This window comes from Amblyomma americanum, chromosome 7 (genome assembly GCF_052857255.1).
Source record: "Amblyomma americanum isolate KBUSLIRL-KWMA chromosome 7, ASM5285725v1, whole genome shotgun sequence".
NCBI classification, from domain to species: domain Eukaryota; kingdom Metazoa; phylum Arthropoda; class Arachnida; order Ixodida; family Ixodidae; genus Amblyomma; species Amblyomma americanum.
Genome location: NC_135503.1, coordinates 39477941 through 39500582, shown reverse-complemented (window position 1 = coordinate 39500582; position 22642 = coordinate 39477941). Strand labels below are relative to the sequence as shown.

General features: G+C 43.9%; 1 protein-coding gene across 6 annotated transcripts in view; it reads left to right on the top strand.

Moving 5' to 3' along the window:
• LOC144098944 (acylamino-acid-releasing enzyme-like) overlaps positions 1 to 21946 on the top strand; it is a 45256-nt gene extending 23310 nt beyond the window's left edge. For 5 of the 6 annotated variants that reach the window (XM_077631929.1, XM_077631927.1, XM_077631925.1 and 2 more), the window contains 17 exons: positions 81 to 310; positions 1753 to 1793; positions 3641 to 3762; positions 7390 to 7447; positions 9137 to 9237; positions 9850 to 9901; positions 10055 to 10143; positions 10745 to 10865; positions 11845 to 11916; positions 12540 to 12620; positions 13764 to 13852; positions 13929 to 14039; positions 16168 to 16216; positions 16349 to 16376; positions 17329 to 17437; positions 20917 to 21023; positions 21667 to 21946. In XM_077631929.1, coding sequence (XP_077488055.1) covers positions 81 to 310; positions 1753 to 1793; positions 3641 to 3762; positions 7390 to 7447; positions 9137 to 9237; positions 9850 to 9901; positions 10055 to 10143; positions 10745 to 10865; positions 11845 to 11916; positions 12540 to 12620; positions 13764 to 13852; positions 13929 to 14039; positions 16168 to 16216; positions 16349 to 16376; positions 17329 to 17437; positions 20917 to 21023; positions 21667 to 21766 — 1560 coding nt within the window. In that variant the 3' untranslated portion in view covers positions 21767 to 21946. Of the gene's footprint in view, positions 1 to 80; positions 311 to 1752; positions 1794 to 3640; positions 3763 to 7389; positions 7448 to 9136; positions 9242 to 9849; positions 9902 to 10054; positions 10144 to 10744; positions 10866 to 11844; positions 11917 to 12539; positions 12621 to 13763; positions 13853 to 13928; positions 14040 to 16167; positions 16217 to 16348; positions 16377 to 17328; positions 17438 to 20916; positions 21024 to 21666 lie in introns of all 6 variants that reach the window. The other variant, XM_077631926.1, reaches the window with a different exon arrangement.
• Positions 21947 to 22642: the final 696 nt, after the last annotated feature.

The following is a 22642-nucleotide window of genomic DNA, read 5'->3' as shown; positions in this document are numbered from 1 at the left end:
TGTCCGCATTCAGTTAGACCCAGGGTAGGCATTTCTTGAACCATCCCAACAAAACACTGTTCTGCTATATTCTACTGCAGGGTACACAATTCCTCTACCGGGACAGCTGGGGCGAGGGCCACATGGAGCACTGCCAGCCCATGCTGTGCACCATAAATGTCTACAGCAGCGCCATCAGTGTGCTGGAAAACGTGCCCGAGAACGTGTCACCAGGCCAGGCTGTCTGGGCCCCTGAAGACGCAGGAATCCTTTACGTTGGGTGGGAGACCAGCCCCTGGAAATTGGGTCTAATCTACTGCAACAACCGCAGGCACGAGCTTTGTTGTCATCCTTTTGCTTATTTTGCTTTCCTTTGTGTCTTGCAGAAATAAATGTGAGAGTTTTTTATAGCTTGGGACCTCTGGGAGCAGTGTGCAAAAATTGGGGATATGTAAGCACTGCGTACACAGAATTTGATCAGGCATAAATATTTGGAAAAGGGTGCATACAGCATCACTCCAGAGTAAATTTACTGAAGTTGAAGCAAACTTCACGGCAAAACCGAGAATCTTTCAGTGTCCGATGCTGTCAGAGGCATGCTGAGTGGCCGAAAAAAACTGAGCGCCTGACCTGCAGCCATTAGAATAGTAGCTTGATGCAATGTTATTAATTCAATGAGCTGCAGAAGAGTGCATGTGTGAAGGTTCTGCTGGAAGTGCTACACCAGTGGTATCAGGTATACATAATAACATTGCACCTAGTTTCTTTTGCGTAGTACGATATGGTGTTAGGCTAGGTTTTGAACTAGGCTTCCTGTTTTGAATGTTTCTCTCTTTGTATGTATCTACTTTTACTAATTACAAACCCCAAGAATGACATCTTCAGAATATTGCCGCTGGGCTTGTGCAGTGCCCAAATGCAATAATTTGCTTGAGAATGTTATTATGGAAAGGACTACAGTTGAACCCGAATATATCGAACTCAAGAGGAAAAAATGGGCTTGGGCAGGGCATGTAATGCAAAGGCAAGATAACCGCTGGTCCTTAAGGGTAACGGAGTGGACTCCAAGAGAAGGCAAGCGTAGCAGGGGGCGCCAGAAGGTTAGGTGGGCGGATGAGATTGGGAAGTTTGCAGGCATAGGGTGGGTGCATCTGGCAAAGGACAAGGTTAATTGGAGATACATGGGAGAGGCCTTTGCCCTGCAGTGGGTGTAGTTAGATATATCAGTAATTCAATATATAAAAATGGCAATAACCTTACCAGTAACCTAAAAGCAAGCATACATCGCGCACACGCTAGTGACAAGCCTGCAGCGGACAGTGCTTTGGGACTAGCCGCTGCCTATCATACGGTGTCTAACCCTGTTACGAGTTCACTATTAGTGGTATAACCTCTGTTTTCCGCAACGCCTTTGGCAGCGAAGCATGCCATGTGAGTGCCGCGACTAGGCTTTATTTAGTTAGGTTGGCTTTACTGCATGAGAGCAATGTGGTATAGAAGTTGAATACAAGAGGCCAGAGGACAAGCGCCTTTTCACTTGGTTTCACAGTGCTAGTGCTACCAGCAGGTATAGCCTAATATGCTAATATGCAGATATAGCCTAATATGTGTGTTCAATATATTTTGATGTAATTCGAAATATCGATTTGATATATCTGGGCTTGATGTTAGAATTTGTAAAGGCTGAGAAAGTGTTTACATGTTACTTTTCCTTGAATATCTCAATCTCAAAAGTGTTAACATTCTTTCGCTTGCTTTTTTTCTCTTATGCAGGTCCCGCCTGTATTACTACGAATTTGAATCGGACACCTACGGTGGGTCATAGGCATGTTAGTAAAACCAACATGAGCCTATGGACAACTTTCTGTGTCTCTGCAGTCATGGCTAGGCAGGGAAGAGAAGGAGATGGACCTCTGCCTCCTGAAAGCTTGGAGACCAAAGCACAAGTGTCATTCTGCGGCAGAATATATTCCCGAAGACAACGAGGATGAGGGCCAACAAGTTCACACAGAAGAATCGATTTCTGTTTCGCATTAAACAAATCAGTGACCCCGCCAGTCTCCCCTCACAATTATAGAATCATGTGGCTGGAGAGAAAGAGGCGGTCAAAGAGCTGTTCACGACAAAAGAACAGAACGACCCTGTGAGCTGGCTTCTGTCTTCGGTTTCTGGAGGTGGGGATGGGGGAGGGGGAGGGGGAGGGGGGGGAACAGCTTTTGTTTACTGCCCGGTCTACTTGTTGCAATGACACAGTACGGCGACAGAGGACTGTCTCCTTCCCTTTCCTGCATAGCCTTGGCTGCATTACCACAGAAGGTTGTCCGCGAGTATTGCATTGTTTCGTTTCGCGGATGACAGAAAAGAGCACATCATTGATGCTATCAAACTACATACCTTGTGCGAGGTAGGGCACAAAGTCACTTCAGGATTGGGTGTCAAACTGGGTGTCATAGTTGGGCTCAGCATTTTCAGAAATTCAAGTTCAGAAACGAAGTTTGTGTGAAAGTAGTACATGTCCCATGAACGACTGACAGTGCCCCCTAGCTTTGGTACTTGAGGTAATATTTGGAGGAACTTACTTAGGTGCGTTGCTAATGTAATATCTAACAATGGTGACTGAATACGCACCACAGAGCACATGGTACTCAGGATGGCTACTGTATGCCAGCTAAGTAAATATGGTAGCTACTGGGAACAGATATTGGACATACTGTCACATCAAATACATATGGCCAACTTTCGATAATCCTAACCGGGTGGCAAATGAAAATTCGTTTGGATTAATATTAGCCCTTTGAATACACTTCATGCTGATGTGACCAGCGTGCCTGTTCAAATGAACTCAATGTTAGAATTGAGTGAGCTCAAATTATTGATAGCCTACTGTATAAATGTGGGATTTATTAGCATAATACAAGATAAGTAAGAAAAAATTGTTGCTGTATTTAGAGGTTCAAAGACAAAACAATTTAAAAATTGTACTTGGTAAAAATAAACCATATTTAAGCCTTCCCACTATGCAACTTGTATGGGTGTTCACGCTTGCATTGAAAAATCTGCTGCAACAGGCGATGCCTGAGTATGTGCAATATCACCATTATGCGCAGCGTGACGCCTCAAAAAAATTAAAGCAAGAAATAGAATCAGAATGATTGAAAGCTGCACATAAATTTTCTTTGGTGACGGGCAGATGGACTGTTACTTTCATAGGAGGATGCACAAGGATTTAACCACGATTTCGAAGTGTTTTCTTTGAACTCGAGGAGAGTTCACAGAATCATTCGGGAAACTTCTCAGTTCTTATCCGAAGTGCCAAAACAAGAATTGTGTCGCTGCAGTGATCTTCCACCCACAGTATGCACTGCCAGCTTCACACCACATTATTCATGTTTTAAATAGTTTTTTTGGACCAGTTTAGCTCCTTTCTGCACACCTTCCTCCTCTTTTTTTTTTTTACCATCTTTCAATGATGAGCTGGATTGAATAAATGCATTAAGCTGTGGTTTGGTCATTGGTGACAAGCGGCAGTCTGCCATTGGGCATGATGAAGTTTATTTCAGCCATGGGCGAGAGTGCGAGAATCAGTTTAAGGAGCATGGTCGACTTGGCCATAAAGGAAAGGCACGGCACTATCTTTGATCTGCTGTTGGGCACCTTTCAGTTACCATTGGCGAGGCGAACAAGAGTATTTACTCGCCACGGTTCAGCCCCGATGGCAACACACTTGTGTACCTGCAGACAGATGTCGGAGGCCCCCACTTCCAGTCCTGCCAGCTTGTCAAGGTGCGTTGTTGCTGTTTTATCTATCTTGTGCTAGTGTATAGACCAACACCATATTTAAAAATTTAGGGGCGCTCTCGGACGCTAGAGATGGCTGGGGTATTGTCTGTGCATCCGCTATAGTGTGTGCTTCGTTTGGTTCGCTTTCGATCTCTTACCATGGCATTTGGGAACTGGTTTTTCATGTAGAATTGTCTTGGCTGTCTAGTTTGAACTACTGTGTTAGTGAGCAAATGCGCCGCACACAGCAGCATGTCTGTCTCTATGAGAAGCTTGTGCGATTCGAAGAAGCACCAAGGTTATATAGCACCTGGTTGGGTATGTCCTGCATTAAAACACACATTTATTGTGATGTTTTAAAAATATATCGGCTTCGAAATGTTGTTGCATGTCACGCCCTTCTTGAAAGCGATTGCCGACAGTTAACGCACGGCCGCCTCTATGAATACTCTGTGAAATGAGATAAATATTTCGGGAAGCTTTGTTTACATGTGCTTCTATAAGCTGCACTCCTGCTCAGCACCCTCAGCCCAGAGTGACCCACACGCATACGTATCGCAGTGTTTTCAAAATGCATCACCTCTGAAATTACATTTCATACTTTTACATTCTGTTGTAGGATGTCCACACACCTGTCTAGAGAGCTCGAACGGCACAACAGGGAGGACACTTGCGTGATTTACGAGTGCTGTAGGGCTCAAAACAAGGCCTTGTCATGCATGCGCATTCCTATGGATTGTGTTTAACTCCTATAGCTTTCAAAGCTATATTGACTCAAGCACGCAGCCGCAGTTGTCATAAATGCACAACAGAGTGCGCTGTTCTAGCGTTCCAGACAGGTGTGTGGACGACTGTACTTGGGTTTTCTTCATGGAAAGCCTTTCAAAAATTGCTTACAGTCTTGGGTGAGACACCCTGCGTAGTCTATAATCCAATTTGTCTCCTATTTTTAAAGGGACTCCTAGGACAAATTGAAGTTGCTTGTGTCGGCAGACCACAGCATTCTAACGACAAAGAGACCACTCTCACCAAAAACCGAGCTTTTATAAGCTAGAAAAGACCACCAAACCAAATACAAGTGTCGCTATCGCCGGCCGATTTTGCAAGTAAATTGCATGTGTCGACACCGTATCTTGGGTGTGGATCCCAGAAGCTGTGCTGTACCACCGCTCACTTCAAAGCAGCGACGACTGGTCCTTCTTGGTGTAGACGGCGTGAGTTTCAATCTAGTGGAAAAAAAATATTTTTGAATTCAATTTTTACAGCGATAGCTGTTAGACACCCGTCCCTGGCTTTCTCGTCGGCGTCGGCATAACCACCGGTTGCATCGGTCAACTTGGGTCACATAAGCCTACAGGTGGCCCTGTTTGAAACAGCCACTTGCCAGGGCAGGGGTTCATCACATGACCACTACACCAGTGTGCTAGCAAAATACTAAACTAAATGCCTAAACAGTTATCGCTGCACCTCGCGTTACACAGTCGTAACCGTCCTGTGAGTTTTTTTTTTTTTCAGCAACAAATTCATCTTTTGCTGCTGGGCAATCGTTATGGAGGTGAAGTGCTTGCTGCAACCAAATACAGTAATCCCTCGTTATAACGAAATCGCTTTACTCGAAATATCGTTTTATTCGAAATTTCTTCCCGTCCCGACCCAAACGCATGCATTTTAGGTCGCATTACTCGAAGCGCACGAAGAGCTTGATCCGCTTAGAGCGAAGTGGCAAGCGGAGGCATCACCGCGGTGGCGGCGGCGACCCTTTTGCGCATGCAGTGTCAAATTAATACAGCCGACGAATTAGTCTCAGGCAGGCACAGAACAGGCCACAAAAGTACCAAATCTACGACCGATGGCCCGCCTAGTAACGAGTAAGCGAGTGCCGAGTGCCCCCAGCTGTTTACAGCGGATGCGAATGGAAGCGCGCCCGAACCGGTCGCAATCGCTTCGCTGGTATCCCCCGTGAAAAAATCCAAACGAAAATGAAATTTTCGTGATGGTTTGCGATGCCAGAAAACCGCGGTCTCTTGGATGCCGAAAAGTGGCCAAAAGACCGCGAGCAGACTTGCGACGTAGCATTCCATGGGGTGCACTCGGTGAGCAAAATTTTACCGCTCTAAAGAACATTTCTGACGCTGAAACGTGCCAAAAAGCACAAAAGAAGTGTCCCTCCTATTATGAGCCCATTCACGCTTTCGAGTAGCGAGCGAGGTGACCTTTCGGCAACGAACTTAGCTGCTCCTTGGCTGTCGTAGTCGTCGCTAAGCCACATCGGCCACATAGTTTCACATCGTCCAAAGCAGACGAAACTCTCGAAAGCGCGCGAAAACGTCATTCCCGAGCGTTTTCGCTTCAAACGAGAAGGCGACCTGCAGGTCGCGCTTGCAAGTGTGAACAACGGTGTTGTCGAGCTGCTGCCTGGTCGCAAGCGACTGCTGGTCGCTCGCCCTTTGCCGGGTTCGATGCGAGGAGCTACGTTAATAAATCGGGAAGGCGACTTTGGCAAAGCCGGTCTAAAAATCTGTTTGCCGCTCGTCATAATCGGCCTGCATCGCAATAAAACACCGCCCCTAGCTTCGTTGCACTTTTGACGGTGCAAATAGATCGATAACTTGCCGAAAACACGAAAAATCCGAGCGTCGCCAGCGGCGAGTCAGGCTGTCAACATGGCGGGTCAACGCAACCACGGTGTTTCCCCGGCGATTTTCTCCAGCCGGTCATGCTTAATTTGCACCGTCCGACTAGACAAACGGTCTAAATGCATGGTAGGGTCATTGAATTTTGTTCCTAGACATCTGTCAACGGCGCGGACGCGACGCTGCGCGAACACTGACACTCGAGCACAGTGTCGTCGACAATGGTGCGCCGAAAAACTCAATTGCAAACTTCACAGCTGTACACATCGGGAAAAAAGAACTGCCCAGTAATCATGCGAAGCCCTTATTGCAAAACCATTCAGTTTTCACGATCGCGCTGCGTACCTACAATGAGCGGCTAATCGTTTTTTGAGCACAACAAACACAACCTCAGACTCGAGCCACGGCATTTCCGTGACCCCACCACCCCCCCCGCATGAAAGCGGCCACTGCCTTCGGAATACCCCGAAATACCCCCAGAAAAGCGGCCACTGCCTTCACGATTCGAAATACCCCGAAGGTTGAATGCATGGGCGTGGCGACCGCGGCCTCGTGCAACGCTTGGTCAGATTAGAGCAGGGGTTGCATGTGCCCAGTAAGAACTTGAAACAGCCAAAACTCACTGCCTTTTTTGCACCTGAATAAAGTTTTGCTTCACTGAATACATTGTATTTTTTACTTCCTCGCCGTTGTGGCGCAGTTAAAGCTTGGCTACTTTAGATTTTCTCGGGTGGTCGTTTATATCGAATTACTGCTTATAATGAATTTTTTCTCCATCCCGCTGACTTCGTTATAACGAGGGATTACTGTTAAATACAAGCAGGTTTGCATAATCATTCTTGAGCTGAATTTAAAGAAGGTGCTAGGGAGTCCTGTCTTCTGCACTGTTTGTCCAGTCTTTCAGTGCTCCCTGTTCAACATTTGTGAAGTGTGCAACGGTGTGGTATTGGAAGCCAGTGCAGTGGCGCGCTTACGCCATACTTAATTGCTCTTTCAGTGCAATTGGGAGACCAAGCATGCTGTAATTGTGGTCGACAGGGTTAACACACCAATAGGTGAGTTGTGACATTGCTTTGACAGGGATTTCATTTTGGTTAGCAAGCACTTTACACACCCACAACTTTTTTCCTTTGGCAAGTCTTTAGCCTTAGTGCAAAAGAGTCCTTCAGTCTATCAAAAGTTTCAAATTGAAAGCAAGTTAATTGGAAAGCTCAGTTTCCCATTTTTCCCTGCTCAAGGTTTGTGAAATCTACCACAGTGTGGTATTGAAAGCCAGCACAACACGGTGCGGGTGAATGTCCGGAGAAAGGGGCAAAAGCCACAGTTTAGTGTGCTTACTCATTCAAAGTTCAGCCTTTTGCAAGTCGCTTCTATACGTATCCTCTGCCTGCGCTCTTGAATTAATCAGGATTCTGAATAGTGCAACAAAGTTTGGTGTACAGCTGAGATACAAACAAATCGGATACTGGAAAATGAATTTCAGTCTGTGACCAACTCGGAAAAGAATGAACTTGACATCTCACAGTCCATATGGCTTCATTGTGAACAAATACTGCAGTCCTTTGTCATTATCTTTGATGATACCGGACCAGATAAAATTTCGTTGGAACTCTTAACTGCATAAATCAAATATGTGGTTTATCCTTCTGGATGCAGCCTCAAAGCAAATGAGGAGCTGCTGCTAGAAAGCCAGTTTCAAGTTTAACATGAAAGTTTGCTTTTGTTGCATGCTTTCAAGAAGCTTTCGCTGTTGTGTGTTGTACAGCCCCTCCATGTGTGGACATTTAAAGATAGCACGTGCACCATGTGGGGGCGCATGCAGTCGCTCGTCTTAGCTAAGCACTATTACTGCCCCGTGCATTGCGAGAAGTATGCAGTTTTGGCCAAAACACCACACGTGCTCATCAATTGTGGCTGCAAGCCTATTTCTTGCTGGTCATTGTATTGGTTGGCCGTGACATGGAAACTGTATTGTACTGTTTTTGTTCTCAAGTAACTGCGCGAGAGTAGCTAATGCTGGCATGCAGCACGTGAAACAGAATTGCAGCTTGGAAGCATATGTACACCATGAAGTTAAAACAGAGGGGAAAAAAATCAGTGCGCCAGTGTGAGATAGGTCATCAATGCATACTTGTGTCCCCTGCCTGTTCTTGTTTTTTTCCTAAAGATGTTTATGTGTTACGTGCACATGTCATGCACACTCATCCTCATAATCAGCAACCTAACTGTGTCCACTGCAGAACAAAGACCTCTTCCATATTCCTCCACTTAGCCCTGTCCTGTGACACACTCAGCACATCTTGATACAGATATCTGCGGCTAGACGACCACTTACTTCACCTTCCCACCTTCATCCAGAGTGATAAGGTGACAGGCAACAACAGCTTGGAGTGGGCCTGAATCGCATGACTGCACAGGGCACATTCTCGATAGCACCCACTAGTTGGCCCATCTTGACAGAGCTCTTATTGGCCATGTGGGAATATTGAACGTGAGGGTTTTTGAGAATATGGAATTAATGGCAAAGTCGGAAATATGGAATGAGCATGGGAGCTTTTTTTTGGTTATGACACACTGTGATGGCAACGCCACCTCAGGGAAAGTTCCTTATATAGGCTGTGTGAAATCCTCGTGGGAACACGGTTGTTGGATTTCAAATTCATGACAGAATTTTTGACCATATGGCATTTAGAAGCACTTTGGCTGCAGAGTGTCTCAGCTGACCGATAAATTCTCTGTTGCAGGAAATGAATTTCCTGGCTTGTACCTGAACGCTCTTCCAAACAACTGTTTCAGTGCTGATGGAAACACTGTGTTCCTTTCAAGTGCCTGGCACAGCAAATGGGCAAGTGTCTTGCATCTCTTTGTTGTATACTGCTTTGGTTATTTGTGTTCCTCTATAATTTAAGATATATAAAGGAACATCACTTTACTGCCTACACAGCACTACACAGCAATCTTTTTTGGTGAAATTTACTTTACTGAATTTCGTATTGCTGAATGCATAAATGCAAACGTTCATCCATTTCAGTCCAGCTGAAATCGTTAGACGTGCTCAGGCCAACATGTGCGGATAGTGCTACAAAGAACAGCCGCTACAAAAATTAGTTGGCCTATCACATTCCTCTGATTTGAAAGTGCTCCCTAAAAGAAACAAATTGTGTTCTGCCATGCTACCTAATTTTTGAAATGCTGATCAAAAAATGTTAAGTGCTGATAGAGTGAGCGTTTTTGTGGTGCCAAAGCTATGCTCACACAGTCAACCTCACAGCTGCGACTTTCATGCCAGAGGCACAGCATGCAGTGACCGCGCTCCTATTGTCAGCCTTGTGTAAGCTGCTTCTATGGCGAAAGTTTTGGCTCAGAATAAAAACTTCCAGTGTTGCTAGTTTAACACATCTGTTCACCGCCTTTGCCTAATGACTTTTTTTATTTTTTGTTTTTTTTCCCACTTTAGGAAGTCATAGGCATCAGCCTGACCTATGGGGAGATCACTAAGCTGAGCAAAGGTACAAAGGACTCCCCCCCCCCCCCCCCCCCCCCCCCACACACACACACACACACACACACCTTTCCTTCTAGCTTTCCTCACTTTTTTTTTAACAAACTGCACAAATAAATCCAAGAAGCATTTATTTGCTCCCGACTTGTGTTGCGTGCAGATGAAACTGTTGGTTGCTGGCAAGTGCTGACAGTGAAGGACAACTACATTGTTGCCTGCCGCTCTGCCCTCAACTCCACGCCCCACGTGGTGAGTCTGATGAAATCCAACACAATCCTGTGCAGGCTGCGAGCATGAAACTTTAATGCATGGAATGCGTGGCACATCTACATGAGCACTTTCTCCTGTCGGTCACATTTCTATCTTTCTGTGTTCACTGAGATGTTCCCAATGTGGGCTTGGAAGAAGAAGTGGAAGAACAGTAAAGAGCACCCATATGCATATATGGGTGCATATATGGGTGCATATATGCACCACTGCATATGTACATGTCCACATAGGTAGGAGGTTGGATTATTTGTGTTATTCGAGTAAACCTGAAAGAAAAGATTGATAAAGAGGAAGAAGTAGTTGGCGGAGGATAAGATAGCCTCGATAGAATAAATGTACATCTGTGGGACCTCCCATGAGAGGAGCATTGAAAACTCCATTGACAACACTAGGCAGACAACAACAACAGTGGGAGCTCCATGCATGCACAAAGCTTGGTTTGCATACAGCACAATGCAACATAGTGCAGCGTGCGTGCATTCCGTGCAGTAGAGTAGTTCAGGTGCAGCATGGATTAGCCGGCAAGTTCCCCTGCTAGTACTACGCTCAGAGGTCTGGTGCCTGCCCACTTTGTACGCAGGTGGTGGGTACGTTCACACCGGAAGGTGGCGTGAACGCCTGGGTGCCGATCGAACCTGACGACAACAAGGTCTCTGGCATCAGCTGGTACATCCTCCAGTTCTCCCCACCAGATGAGACGCGTGAGCCATCTCTCTCTTTTTCTTTTGCTGAAGTAAAAATGCATGTAGTTTGGCTGTGTAGGCTTGTTACTTTGTTGTAGGGCTCCTTGCATGGAAGTCATAAGCCCTTTCTCAAAGCTTAGAGCATTGAATGATCTCAATTTTTGCATGTTCCTTTGAGCTTTTGTTGAAACGTGTTTTGCACTTTGTTTCACAACCTCCTCCCAAAATCTATCCGCTTGCACTCTGCTGCCTTCAAGCCAGTAAATGCCTCTCCCCCACCTTCCTCACTAGCAAAATGGCAAATTCATGTCAGTGGCTCGGTCTGGTGATAAAAAGTTTGCTTGGCTAGTTTTGTTGAAATTCTGAGAGTCTTGCTGCACATAATTCAGTGGGTCAGCTGGTTTCTCTCTTCTGTGCAAAATACTTGGAACAGAGCTTTGTTTGCAAGTGATGTAGAAGCAGCATGTGCTGCTTCTGAAAGTTGTCGTTTAGACAAACCGGAAAGCATAATTTTTCTGGGCAAGGTATAGATGTGCAGTTTTTTTTTTTTTTTTTGTGAAGCACCGCATTCTCCGGAATAACTTTCTGTGCAAGTGTAGTGGAAGCTATGAATGTGAGGCAATGGTTTCCTCAGGTGTACTATTCTCACACACTCAGGTATAGGTGCTGATGGCTCACAGCTGTAGCTATGCTGTGGTGCCACAGAAAATTGTCCGCTGGTATAGAATGATCCAAAAGGAGATCTGCTGTATTCTGTTTTAATTTTTCCATTCATAAATGGTTTCATCACTAAATTGCAAGGAAACTAGTATTATGAGCCGACTGGTGCTATGTGGCATGCTCAGACGTGTATGTTTCAGTGCCTGCTGTGTTATCTGTCTTGTGGTTTGACTATCAGAACTAGGTTCCTAAGTCAGAATGAATGTTTCCTCCATTCTACAATTGTGCCATGAGGCAGTCAGGAAATGAGATTTACTTTTTTTTTCTTGCTTTTTAGATGCAATTTTTGAAGCAACTTTAGTGACTCCCAAGAACGAAGCAGACCTGCCCCTTATAGTGTGGCCGCACGGTGAGTGTTCCGATGTTTTCTTTTTGCCTTCAATCTTCCCAGATACTTTATCACATGAGGTTTACTTAGTTTTGCATCCACCAATAGAAAGCAGAGGTGCTTAGCATCATGTTTTACAGTGCACTGACGAAAGAAATCTGAGCTATTTTTCTCATTTATTAAGTAACAAGGTTTTCTGAAAGTAGTGCTTAGCATGCTTTTACTCAATCAGTGCTTGCACGTTTGCATATATAAAGCCATCCGATTCCTTGCATGCTTGGCAGTGTTTCTTGATTCAGTTTGGTTTGGTTTGGTTCATGGGGGTTTAACGTCCCAAAGCGACTCAGGCTATGAGGGATGCTGTAGTGAAGGTCTCCGGAAATTTCAACCATCTGAGGTTCTTTAACGTGCACCGACATCGCATAGTACACGGGCCTGTAGAATTTCGCCTCCGTCGAAATTCGTCCGCTGCTGCTGGGATCGACTCCACGTCTTTCGGGTCAGCAGCCGAGCGCCATAACAACCGGGCCATTGTGGCGGCTCTTGATTCAGTGTTTGCTTGCTGGGTTCATGCATGTCAATACTAACTTTTCAAGAAATCCCTTTCAAAATGGAGTGAATATTTTTTCATGTTCATTTTTCAGGTGGCCCTCATTCTTCCTTCCATGCTGGCTTCAGCCTGTATCCCATCCTATTTGTAAAGTGCGGCTTTGCGGTGCTTTTAGGTGAGAAATTACCGCTTTTCCTGCTTTTTGGGAAAGGAATGCGCCCTTCCGTGGCACTGTGCCTGCGAAAATTTTCTCTTTATGAGCTGCTCACTCGGCCGCACTTAATGCGAGTGTGAAACAATGTGCGCTGGTTGTTAGTGATTATTATTTTTTTGGTGCAGATATAGTTATTTCTCTGCTAGTGTGGCACTGACATTAGAGTAAACCTTCTTCTTTTTTGTGGAATATCCAGAATACATTCCAATACAGTTGATGGTTGTCACTTAAGGAAATGGCAACAAGCAGACAAACAGTTTGATGTTGAGAGTATGCTGTCAGCATAAAGCTGTGGATGTCTTGATATTCAACACCAAACAGTTCAATAAGTGGTAACCTGAAACAATGTGTACATAGCAAAACGAAAGTAAGCATAGTGCATGTGGTACTGTTGACGTTTGAAAGAAAGGTGGCAGAAAGGTTTGTCATTTTGACTTTGTTTATGGTTTATAGGGGTTTAACTTCCCAAAGCGACTCAGGCTATGAGGGACGCCGTAGTGAAGGGCTCCAGAAATTTCGGCCACTGACGTCACACAGCACACGGGCCTCTAGAATTTCGCCTCCATCGAAATTCGACCGCCATGGTCAGGATCGAGCCTGCGTCTTTTGGGTCAGCAGCCGAGCGCCATAACCATTGAGCCACTGCGGCAGTGATATTGATTTGGGAAAAAAAATGTGAAAAAAATGATAACTTTTGCCAAAATTTACTTCGTATCTTCAGTGATGATTTCCGCAACCGTAGTATGCTTGCTTTAGCAACTCTGCTGGACTTCTGTTGACGGTTGCTATCCCTGGAATGGTGGCAAAAGACGTTTCAGTGCCTCATTTTACTTGGGTGGCAAGCCAGTGGTAGCATGTGATTTATGTGTTGAGCAGGCGTGCATATTTGCTTTTGAGTGAAAGGCCTAAATGCATGGAGCATTAACACGTTTTTTTTTAGTACTCTGGCATCTGTATGGTGTTTCAATTTTTGTGACTTCCTTACGTGGCTTTCATCTTGTTAAATCCTTCTGTTCCCATTAGGTAATGGGAACCATTAGGATACTTTCCTCCCTCTTGTGAGAAAACTTAACTGTTTTTGGTTTGATGATGTTTCTCGCACAGTGAATTACAGGGGATCCAAAGGCTTTGGAGAGGACAACCTCCGATCACTGCTGGGAAAGATAGGCCAGCAGGATATATTTGATGTTCAGGCAAGTGCAAGTGGGCCAGTCTCTTCTCACATTATTGCTTGCCACCTGATTCATTGTCAGGGACACATTTATACAGTGTGCAGCAGAGGTGGCAGCCCAGCGGGATGAGATCAACCCAGACAAGGTGCTCATCTTTGGTGGCTCACACGGAGGCTTCTTGGCATGCCATGCCATTGGCCAGTATCCGGTATGCTACTGAACCTCGCTGGATTCAAATCTGTGTTTCTAAAAATTTATGTGCACCAGTGGTGTGTTCTTTTGTTTTTTTTTGATAAACTATACTCCGTTTCATACATAGCTGTCTACACAGCCAAAGGTACGGAAGTAGTCCGTCAAAAAAAAACTAACAAAATGTGTCACTCCGCCTCGCGTCGTGGCTGAGTGGTACGAAGCGCGGGCATGTTTGTTCATTTTGTGAGGGGGCCCAGGTTCGATCCTCAGCTAAGGTTTGTTCTTTTTTTTTATCTTTTTTCGGCGAATCTCTAGATAGAAAGTCTAAATGCGAGCCTTATATAAGTGGCCTTTTTTGTTATCAAAATGAAATGACTTCTTTAATAAGAAGCGTGCTGTTAACTTTTTCCGCAGGGAAACGAAAGTGAAGTGAGAGATGGCAACGGACGTGCTGAGAGGCGCTGTTTTTCGGTGTTCACGGATTTTTTCGCATGCTGCACACAATGAATCATTAATTGTGGGGTGATAGAATTCAGTGTGGCTTCAATTATTTTACTCCGCCAGAAAGACCTTCTTTCTTAAACCTCACAACTGTCCGAGGGCTCACTCCGGTCATCTCGCCCACAATTGCGAGAACGTCACGCACAGTCTTCTCGGGGTGGAGCTTCCTTATGCTTGCGTAGACATTAACTATCACCACCTTGCAGTCTTTAGAAAACTTTGGAGACTTCACCTTGGAAAAGAGGCGAACAGGAGATGTTTTCGAAGTCGAAGCGGGGGAAGAAAACAAGCGAGCAGGTGACAGCGACGCCATTTTCACAAACAGACCTGCCGGCTCAGCTGCGAAAACCTGATACAGCCGGCGCCTGAGAAAACGAAAAATCTGCGTCACTCGGTTCTGGAAAACATAAAAGAAAAATCAATCTATTTGCAAAATAAAACACTTCCATCGGTCTACTATAATATCAACTACTGTTCACTTTGCTTGTCAATTCATTTCTATTTTTATTTTTGACGCACTATATTATGATGCGGACGAGGATCGCAAACAGGCACCGTAGCCTTGGCTGCGTAGACAGCTAAGTATGAAACGGAGTATAGGTACTCGGCATATTATGAGTTAGGTGGGGACCCTCCCACCAGGTGATTAATGTGGCCAGAGTTCATACAGTCACCCTGGTTTAAGTATTTGTGCCCTATTTTTAAATGTGCAAGGTATTGTTGTGGTAGGTTCACATGCGAAAAATATTTTACTCTGACTAATTGAACCAATAGCAAAAAAAAAAAACTAGTATTTGGCAAAATGTCATTAGTATATGTCTGCGTCTTCCCAAGCATAGAGAACACATGGTGACATGCAATCCTTAATTGGGCTATTATAAAAAAAGTTTACAGCACTCCACAGTTAATTTTTCATGATGCACCTATTCTGTGATAAAATTTCCTCTGGGGGAGTATAATTTGCGTTTTTTATCTGCACCTTGCAAAAAAATAGTTTTTGTGCCCTGAAGCCTGAAATGTTAAAAAAAAAAAAATGTGTGACTGTCCAGAATTCATGTTTTGAGACAAAGTACTGGCTTCATGCAACCTTGAAAAAACAAATTCAATAAATGTGTACAGCATAAAATACCACAACCGAAACACTAATTCATGATATGAGAACATGGTACACAAAATAAATAATTGCCTTGGGCTTCTAAAAAATGGCTTGCAAAAGTTGATGTTTTCTTGTTAATAATAATAATTGGTTTTTGGGGAGAAAGGAAATGGCGCAGTATCTGTCTCATATATCGTTTGACATCGTTGGACACCTGAACCTGGACACCTGAACCGTTAGGGAAGGGTAAAGGAGGGAGTGAAAGAAGAAAGGAAGAGAGAAGTGCCGTAGTGGAGGGCTCTGGAATAATTTCGACCACCTGGGGAACACGGGCACCTTAGCGTTTTTTCCTCCATAAAAACGCAGCCGCCGTGGTCGGGTTCGAACCCGACCGCAGCGGCTGCGTTTTTATGTTTTCTTTTGATGTTTTCTTGCAATAAGTGCATGAAGGACTCATGTCTCATGAATATGCCATCATGTTTTGATTCTCAGTCATAGTGGAAAGGTACGACATTGAATTTCTGCACTGCATGTATACTGTTTGCAGAGCTTCTACAGAGCCGCTGCTGTCCGGAATCCAGTTGTGGACCTGTCCTGTAAGCTTGAACTCTGAATTTTTGCTTGAAAAATGCAGTGGTTTGAACTCTGAAGTCATCATGACTTTTTTTGTGTGTTATATGTGTACTGCACACTCACTGTTGGATTATTTTTCTTTTTTCCCCTTACAGCAATGGACGGCACAGATATCCCTGACTGGTAAGTTGAATCACTTAATACATCAGTTCTTCATTTAAACACAGTAGAGTTCTCAGTAACGCATGCCTCGTCTGTTTTCGCTGTTGTTGGTTAATGGCTTTTGTTATGAGCTGGCTGAGCTTTGCTGAGGTTCTGTTGCATCGATTGTTTATGGTGCACCGTTAACTTTGTTTTGCATGTGTGTGATGTATTTGGCAGGTCATAGTTTTTCACAGCTGCTGTGTCCTAACCAACCCAAAGAGCAAATATTTTGTGTCCCTACAATGTGTCCATAAACTGAAGAGCAAATATTTTGGAGCATTTAGAATATCCGTACTTTAGAATAAAATTGCATACATCAGATACCATGCAGATTATAAAGTAAGTAGTTTAGTAATTGACTAAATGTACCTAACTACCAATGCGTACGGGCTATTTTTAATTTAGAAATGCAGTATGCAGTCACATTTTTACTTTTCCTGTCAGCATATATAGCGTGTCCACCTTTGTACTCTTCAATAAACACAGGTTGGTGCAGATGCACTGAACTGTATGTAACACTCCCTTTGCAGATTTATGAGAGACTGGTTAAAGAACTTTTGCTTAGTTGCAGCCAGCCGCTACAACAAACTGGCTATATTTCCTCATCAAGTACGTAAAGGTAATGTCTTGAAGCTAGCTAAATTAGCTTGGCATGGAGAGGTAGGCTTTAGCAAAAAAAGTTAAAAGCAGGCTTCGGTGTAAACTTTGTGAAGTTAATTGTGGGAAATCGGGAAAGTTGGTAAACATTCGTAATGGAAAGTGCAACGCAAAGACAACAAACGGGCAGAAACAAAAGTACAGGGCCATCCTTCGGCGTAATGTTTTAATTTAGGATGCTGGCAGTTAGGACTAAAGCACTGTACTCCCAACGACCAGAGAAACTGTCTTACTGAAGTGTCGTTTTCTGCTCATTTGTGTCTGCAATATTTAGGCGTTGTGTGGAAAGCGGTGTGGTTCCAGACTACAAGACAGGCTATGTGTTGGAGCCCAAGCATCTGGAACAGATGTGGAACAAATCGCCCATGAAGTACATCAACAATGTGAGTACATCATACCAGTTTTTTTGGGTGCTTTTAAGGAAGTTACAACAGAACATAACTTGTACACAGCAGTTGATTATTTTGTTTGATTACTGGTACAGCCTGTCATGGGGACTTCGATTGGAGAGAAAAAACTCACCAGACAGTTATGGAACTCAGTGATGGACAGTTACAGTGCAGCCGTATTGATATTTATTTTAATTGTATTTATATTTCTTCAATCTTTGCAACGCCGGTGCTGCACTTCTGCCCGAGTGGCTTTCATGGCAGGATCCTGGCAGCACAGATGTTTTATCTTAGTTTATGTACATCTGCATAGCTCCCATGGTGATGACATCATGAATTATTGGAACTAATCAGAGGCATTGGAGAGGCCATGTGAGTGATGATGTCATGATTCCGAGACCCAATCAGAAGCATTGTATGAGTCGTATGGTTAGTTTGTGGTTGTGTAATCTGGTTACACCACCACTGTCATTGATGCCACTCATATGAGCCATTAAATGTTTCCTTATCGCGGGAAAATAGGCGATTTCTCGTTGCTGTGCATAAAAAATTCATTTGCCCCTAAATTTAAAGATTTTGCTTTATTCTGGTACACCATAGTGTAGCTACAAGAGCTCTCTTGTTAATGACATTAGAAAAAAACTGCATATTTACTGTTTACAAAAGTAAAAAATCTTTGATTGGCAAATTTTGAGAACTTCACACAGAAATTCACAAAAATATGAATATCCTTAGTCAGAAAATAGGAAAATAAAAAATCTAGAATATATGTTTTATGCGTTACTATGTCAGAAATGAGTATTCAAAGTTGCAGAACTCTTTGTTGTAAACCTTCAGAGCAGTAGAAAAAAAATTTGTCTCGCTTGAAGCGCTTTGGCTGCGCCACAGTGCAGTGTAAGGGTAATCTCAGACTGTCTTGGAGAGAACTCGCTCCGCTACATCATTCAGAAAATGCCCATAGCATGCCGCACTTTCTGAATAATCTCCTCGGCAATGGCGAAACCGAAAGTTACAGATGGGTGCCTGTCGACAGTGTGAGCTGTGCAAAGCAGTCATCTCTGTTTGAAGCTAAAATCAGATGAATGGATGTCATCTTTTTACGTAAACCTATTGCTTGGCATCTACAAATTCAAGTCTCGATCCTGAGGAATAGTGAGAACATTGCTGTTATTGAACAGCATGGGCGCGAGACGTCATGCTCGCCGTGATCACTTCGCATTGATATGTTTTACTGGAGTTCAGAAATGCTTCCTAATATGACTGCCAACAAAAATTTTCAGAAACTGAGGTGAAGTTCTTTTTCAACGTTCTAGATACGGTTACTTGTCCAGAAGCGGCCTGAGCTGTGCAGAATGAGTAATTTTGTGCAATCTTTCAAACTGAACAATTTGAGTAAGCATGGTAAGGAAAGAGTTAACAGCTCCTGTGTAAAAAAAAAGGTATGTCGTGTCAGCGTTGCCCGAAGCCTCGATAGGAAAGGTGCGTAAACCGTGAAGTGAGTATGAGTTTAGGAATGGTGAGGTAGCACTTGGGCACTCGAATTCACTTGAACTTCTCATTGCAAGGAAGAGGTTATGAACAGAGGAGAGGCATGATGACGGTCACATGAAGCTCTCCTCATCTCCTTGCTTGGTTGCATTTAGCATTGCAAGCAAAAGGAGAGTACGAGGATGGGAAAGGCGTAAAGCAAATGTCACTGTTAAACAGAGTGAACTAGCGTTGTTGGCATTGCTTAATGTAGTAATTACAAGCTTTTTTTTCCACACTTAATTAACCAAGAATAACCTGCTTTTGCCATTGAAGACATGCAAACAGCAACAAGTATAAGTCTGTGAAACTCAGAGTCGTAAAACACCACCCCATCGATATTATTTGTGTATGGCATGGTGTGTGGAGTTTAACATCTCGAAGCGACACTTAGGTTGGGGTTCTTTCACATGTGGTGACTTCACACAGCACATAGGCATTTTTGTATTCCACCTTCATTGAAATGCTTCCGCTGCAGCCGGGATTTGATCCCACAACCTTGGGATCGATAGCCGAACGCCAAAGCCACCGAGCCACTGCAGCGGTTGTGTTATTTCTGTAAGGGTAGGGAGGGTGAATAAAAGGCATTTGGACAATGCATGCGAAACCCAAATGTCCGATACAATCGAATGCCCCCTTCTGAATATTCTGGACTTCAAGACGCAAAATTACAGACCACCACCGTGGTTTGCCAAAGTTAGCGCAGCCACATTTGCCATGAGCGTGCACTAATAATCGCAGTGTTTGGTGCTTCGGGGGTTTCGCAAGCTTGGTTCAGTGCATCAATAAAACATTGAAAATACATCTAGCTTTTCAGAAAATGCACAGTTAAAAGTTTTTGATGCTTTATAGATGTAACCGATAACTTCCCAAGTATTGCAGCTGTTAAAGATAATCTAATTGTTATTAATTGAAGTGTTGTGAATAAATGAGAAAAACAAATAAGAAAATACTCCCAGGTGCATTGGCCAACAAGCTGTGTCATTATGACGGATTCTGGCTAATTCAAACTTATTCGAACTGATACTTAATCCTGAAAATATGATGTCTGTTAAAAAGGCTACCTTTAATCTGAACTCCACGTAGTCTGAACAAAATTTCAGTCGCCTTCGAGTTCCTATTAATCAAAAGTAAACTGTTTCAAGTTTTCCTCTGTGAGACATTTTAATGTGAGAGTGTTAGAGCTCTGTTCTGCAGAAAACCCTGCGTTGTCGGTGTTGAGCAGAAAATTCAGATTGTGCCACCTGCCGACCGTGGCAGGTGGCAACCTGCCCATCAGGCTGTAAGCAAACTGCCCACCATGGCAGCTGGCAGTAAAATAATGATCGGTTGTGAAAGGTTGCTTAGGGAGAGCAACCTGGCTCTCACAAGCTCCACCCGTGACTCGGCGGGTGGCATGAGGACTCCCCACAATCTATGAATGTAAAGTAGAGAATGACCAATTGCACATATATATATGGGCATGCAGGCAGAACCTAGGCAACAGAGAAGGAGTATTTGTACGGGAGGGATCTCTAATACTGTCGCTTTGTACTCCTAAGGGTAGGTTGTGCGTTATATGATGGTGAAAGAAACAACAGTGTCCGTGTCTGTGAAGTCATACGCAAAGAGGACCCCAGGCCACTGAAAGGAGCCATTAATGCTATTGCTTCATACCCTTAAGGCGGAGCTTAAATGCCCCCTCAAGCTTTTTTTTACAATAAGGTTTACGTTAGTTGGAATGCCCATAGAATCCTGGGCTGCTCAACAGAACACACAGCAAAAAATGGGAAGGGCTACGACCAACACAATGCTGTGCCACATAAAAGGAAAATAGACAAGTGCTTGGCTTGAGCTTTGCGTTTGTCATGCAAAACTTCCATTTCATGGCAGAGTCAAAGCACTAGACCCTCAGAATGAACCCCATGACCAGTGTCTAGTTGTCAAGCCGCACTTTGTATCTGCAGGTGCGTGTCCCAACCCTGTTTATGTTGGGCGAAAATGACCAGCGGGTACCAAAGACACAAGGCATGAAGTTCTACAAGTCCCTCCTTGCCCAGGATGTGCACGCCCAGTAAGCACTTGCTTTGCTGTCACTTTAAACACAAGTTGCAGTTTTCTTCAACCTTTGTGACACTGGTGCGACAGAAGCCAGGAAAAAAAAAAAAAGTGGTTGTGAACCCATGGTACCATTAATCGTAACCATAAAACAGTAACAGTGTTTCTGACATGCTCGAGCTACTCTTGATGGCAGGCGACTCCGGTAGCGGGACGCTTACGCCTTCTGGTCACAAATATCATGACCACATGCTAACTGATATGTGCCATTGCATGAGGGTTACTGTACAGGAAGGACGAAATGCCGGGAAGTGCGAAAATGTTTTCGCAACGGCTAGTGCTTCAGGCTAAATCTTTTTCGTTCAAAACAATTAGGCAGCATTCAATTTGGAATGGAGCAACAACCAGTGCCAGACATGCCAGCTGCAAAATTACACTACTGGATTCTTGTCCCAATGGTAGTGTCATTTTGCTTCTGTGAAATTGGACCTCCTGATCCGATTTTTGTTTTCAGGACCTCACGTTTAGATTACAAGTGCAGTGCCGTTTAATTTTATGCCTCAGTGAAAAGAGAAAAAAAAAAACTCAAATGTATAGCGGCTCCTGTTATTTTAACTGCAGTATCAGAATTATGACAATCCATTCTTTTGCCATTTCAGGATGTATGTGTACGATGACAACCACGCACTCTCCAAAGTTAACGTGGAGGCCGACATGTTCGTGAACATTGTCCTTTGGTTCAAGAAGTTCATCAACTGAGCTGGACGATGAAAAAGTGCCTGTGCCAGTAGCACAGCTTCTGCAGAGCTTGATGTTATGGGTGTAGTTTATGTAATTAATCTTATTACAAGGTTATTTTGTGGAATAGAATGAAGAACTTCTGTGCTGTGTCCATCATTTGGATATTAACGATGTGCATAAATTCATTTGTTCATTCTACTTATGGCTATAGTATTTCGTTATTGTGAACAACTTGAGTGGGCGTCCAGGGTTTCATCATGCATTTGCATACTGGAACACTTCAGCGTATTGCTTCCAGTGCACTGCTGCTGTGATCACTGCTGCTTACATTATGCTGTGGCAGCAGTGGTATTGCCACTACCATGGTGCTAATGGTATGCCAGAGGTGTTTTACAATACATTGCGAGAGTCGCTTCTTGTCAGCAGTATTTGCTTTTCTCTCTATGATAGGTGCAGAAACGAAGTGTGTGTGAGCAGCAGGCTTGCAAGAAGCACTTCCAAGTTCACACATGTGCCACTGCTGTTGGCAACATGAGGTCACGTTTTGTGAATTAAACTTGTGAGGTAGTGTGCTTGAGTACACAGAATGCAAAAAAAAAAGGAGACCAAAACCTTGTTTTTCTGCTCCCCCCTCACCCCACCCCCCTTTTTGTGACGCGTGATCACAAATTTTTGTAAAGAAAAAATTTTCTAACACCCATCATTTCATAACGTCTTTCAATTTAATTTTCCCCACGCGAGGGCCTTCTGAATGCTTGTAAATTCATAGTAAACTGGTCAAATAATAGTATTAATTTCTAGTAATCCACAGTCAACAATTATATTGGTCAGACCTACAGTCTGGGAGAGTCATTTTATGCGAGCAAAACTTCGAAGCATCCTAAGCTTTCTTTT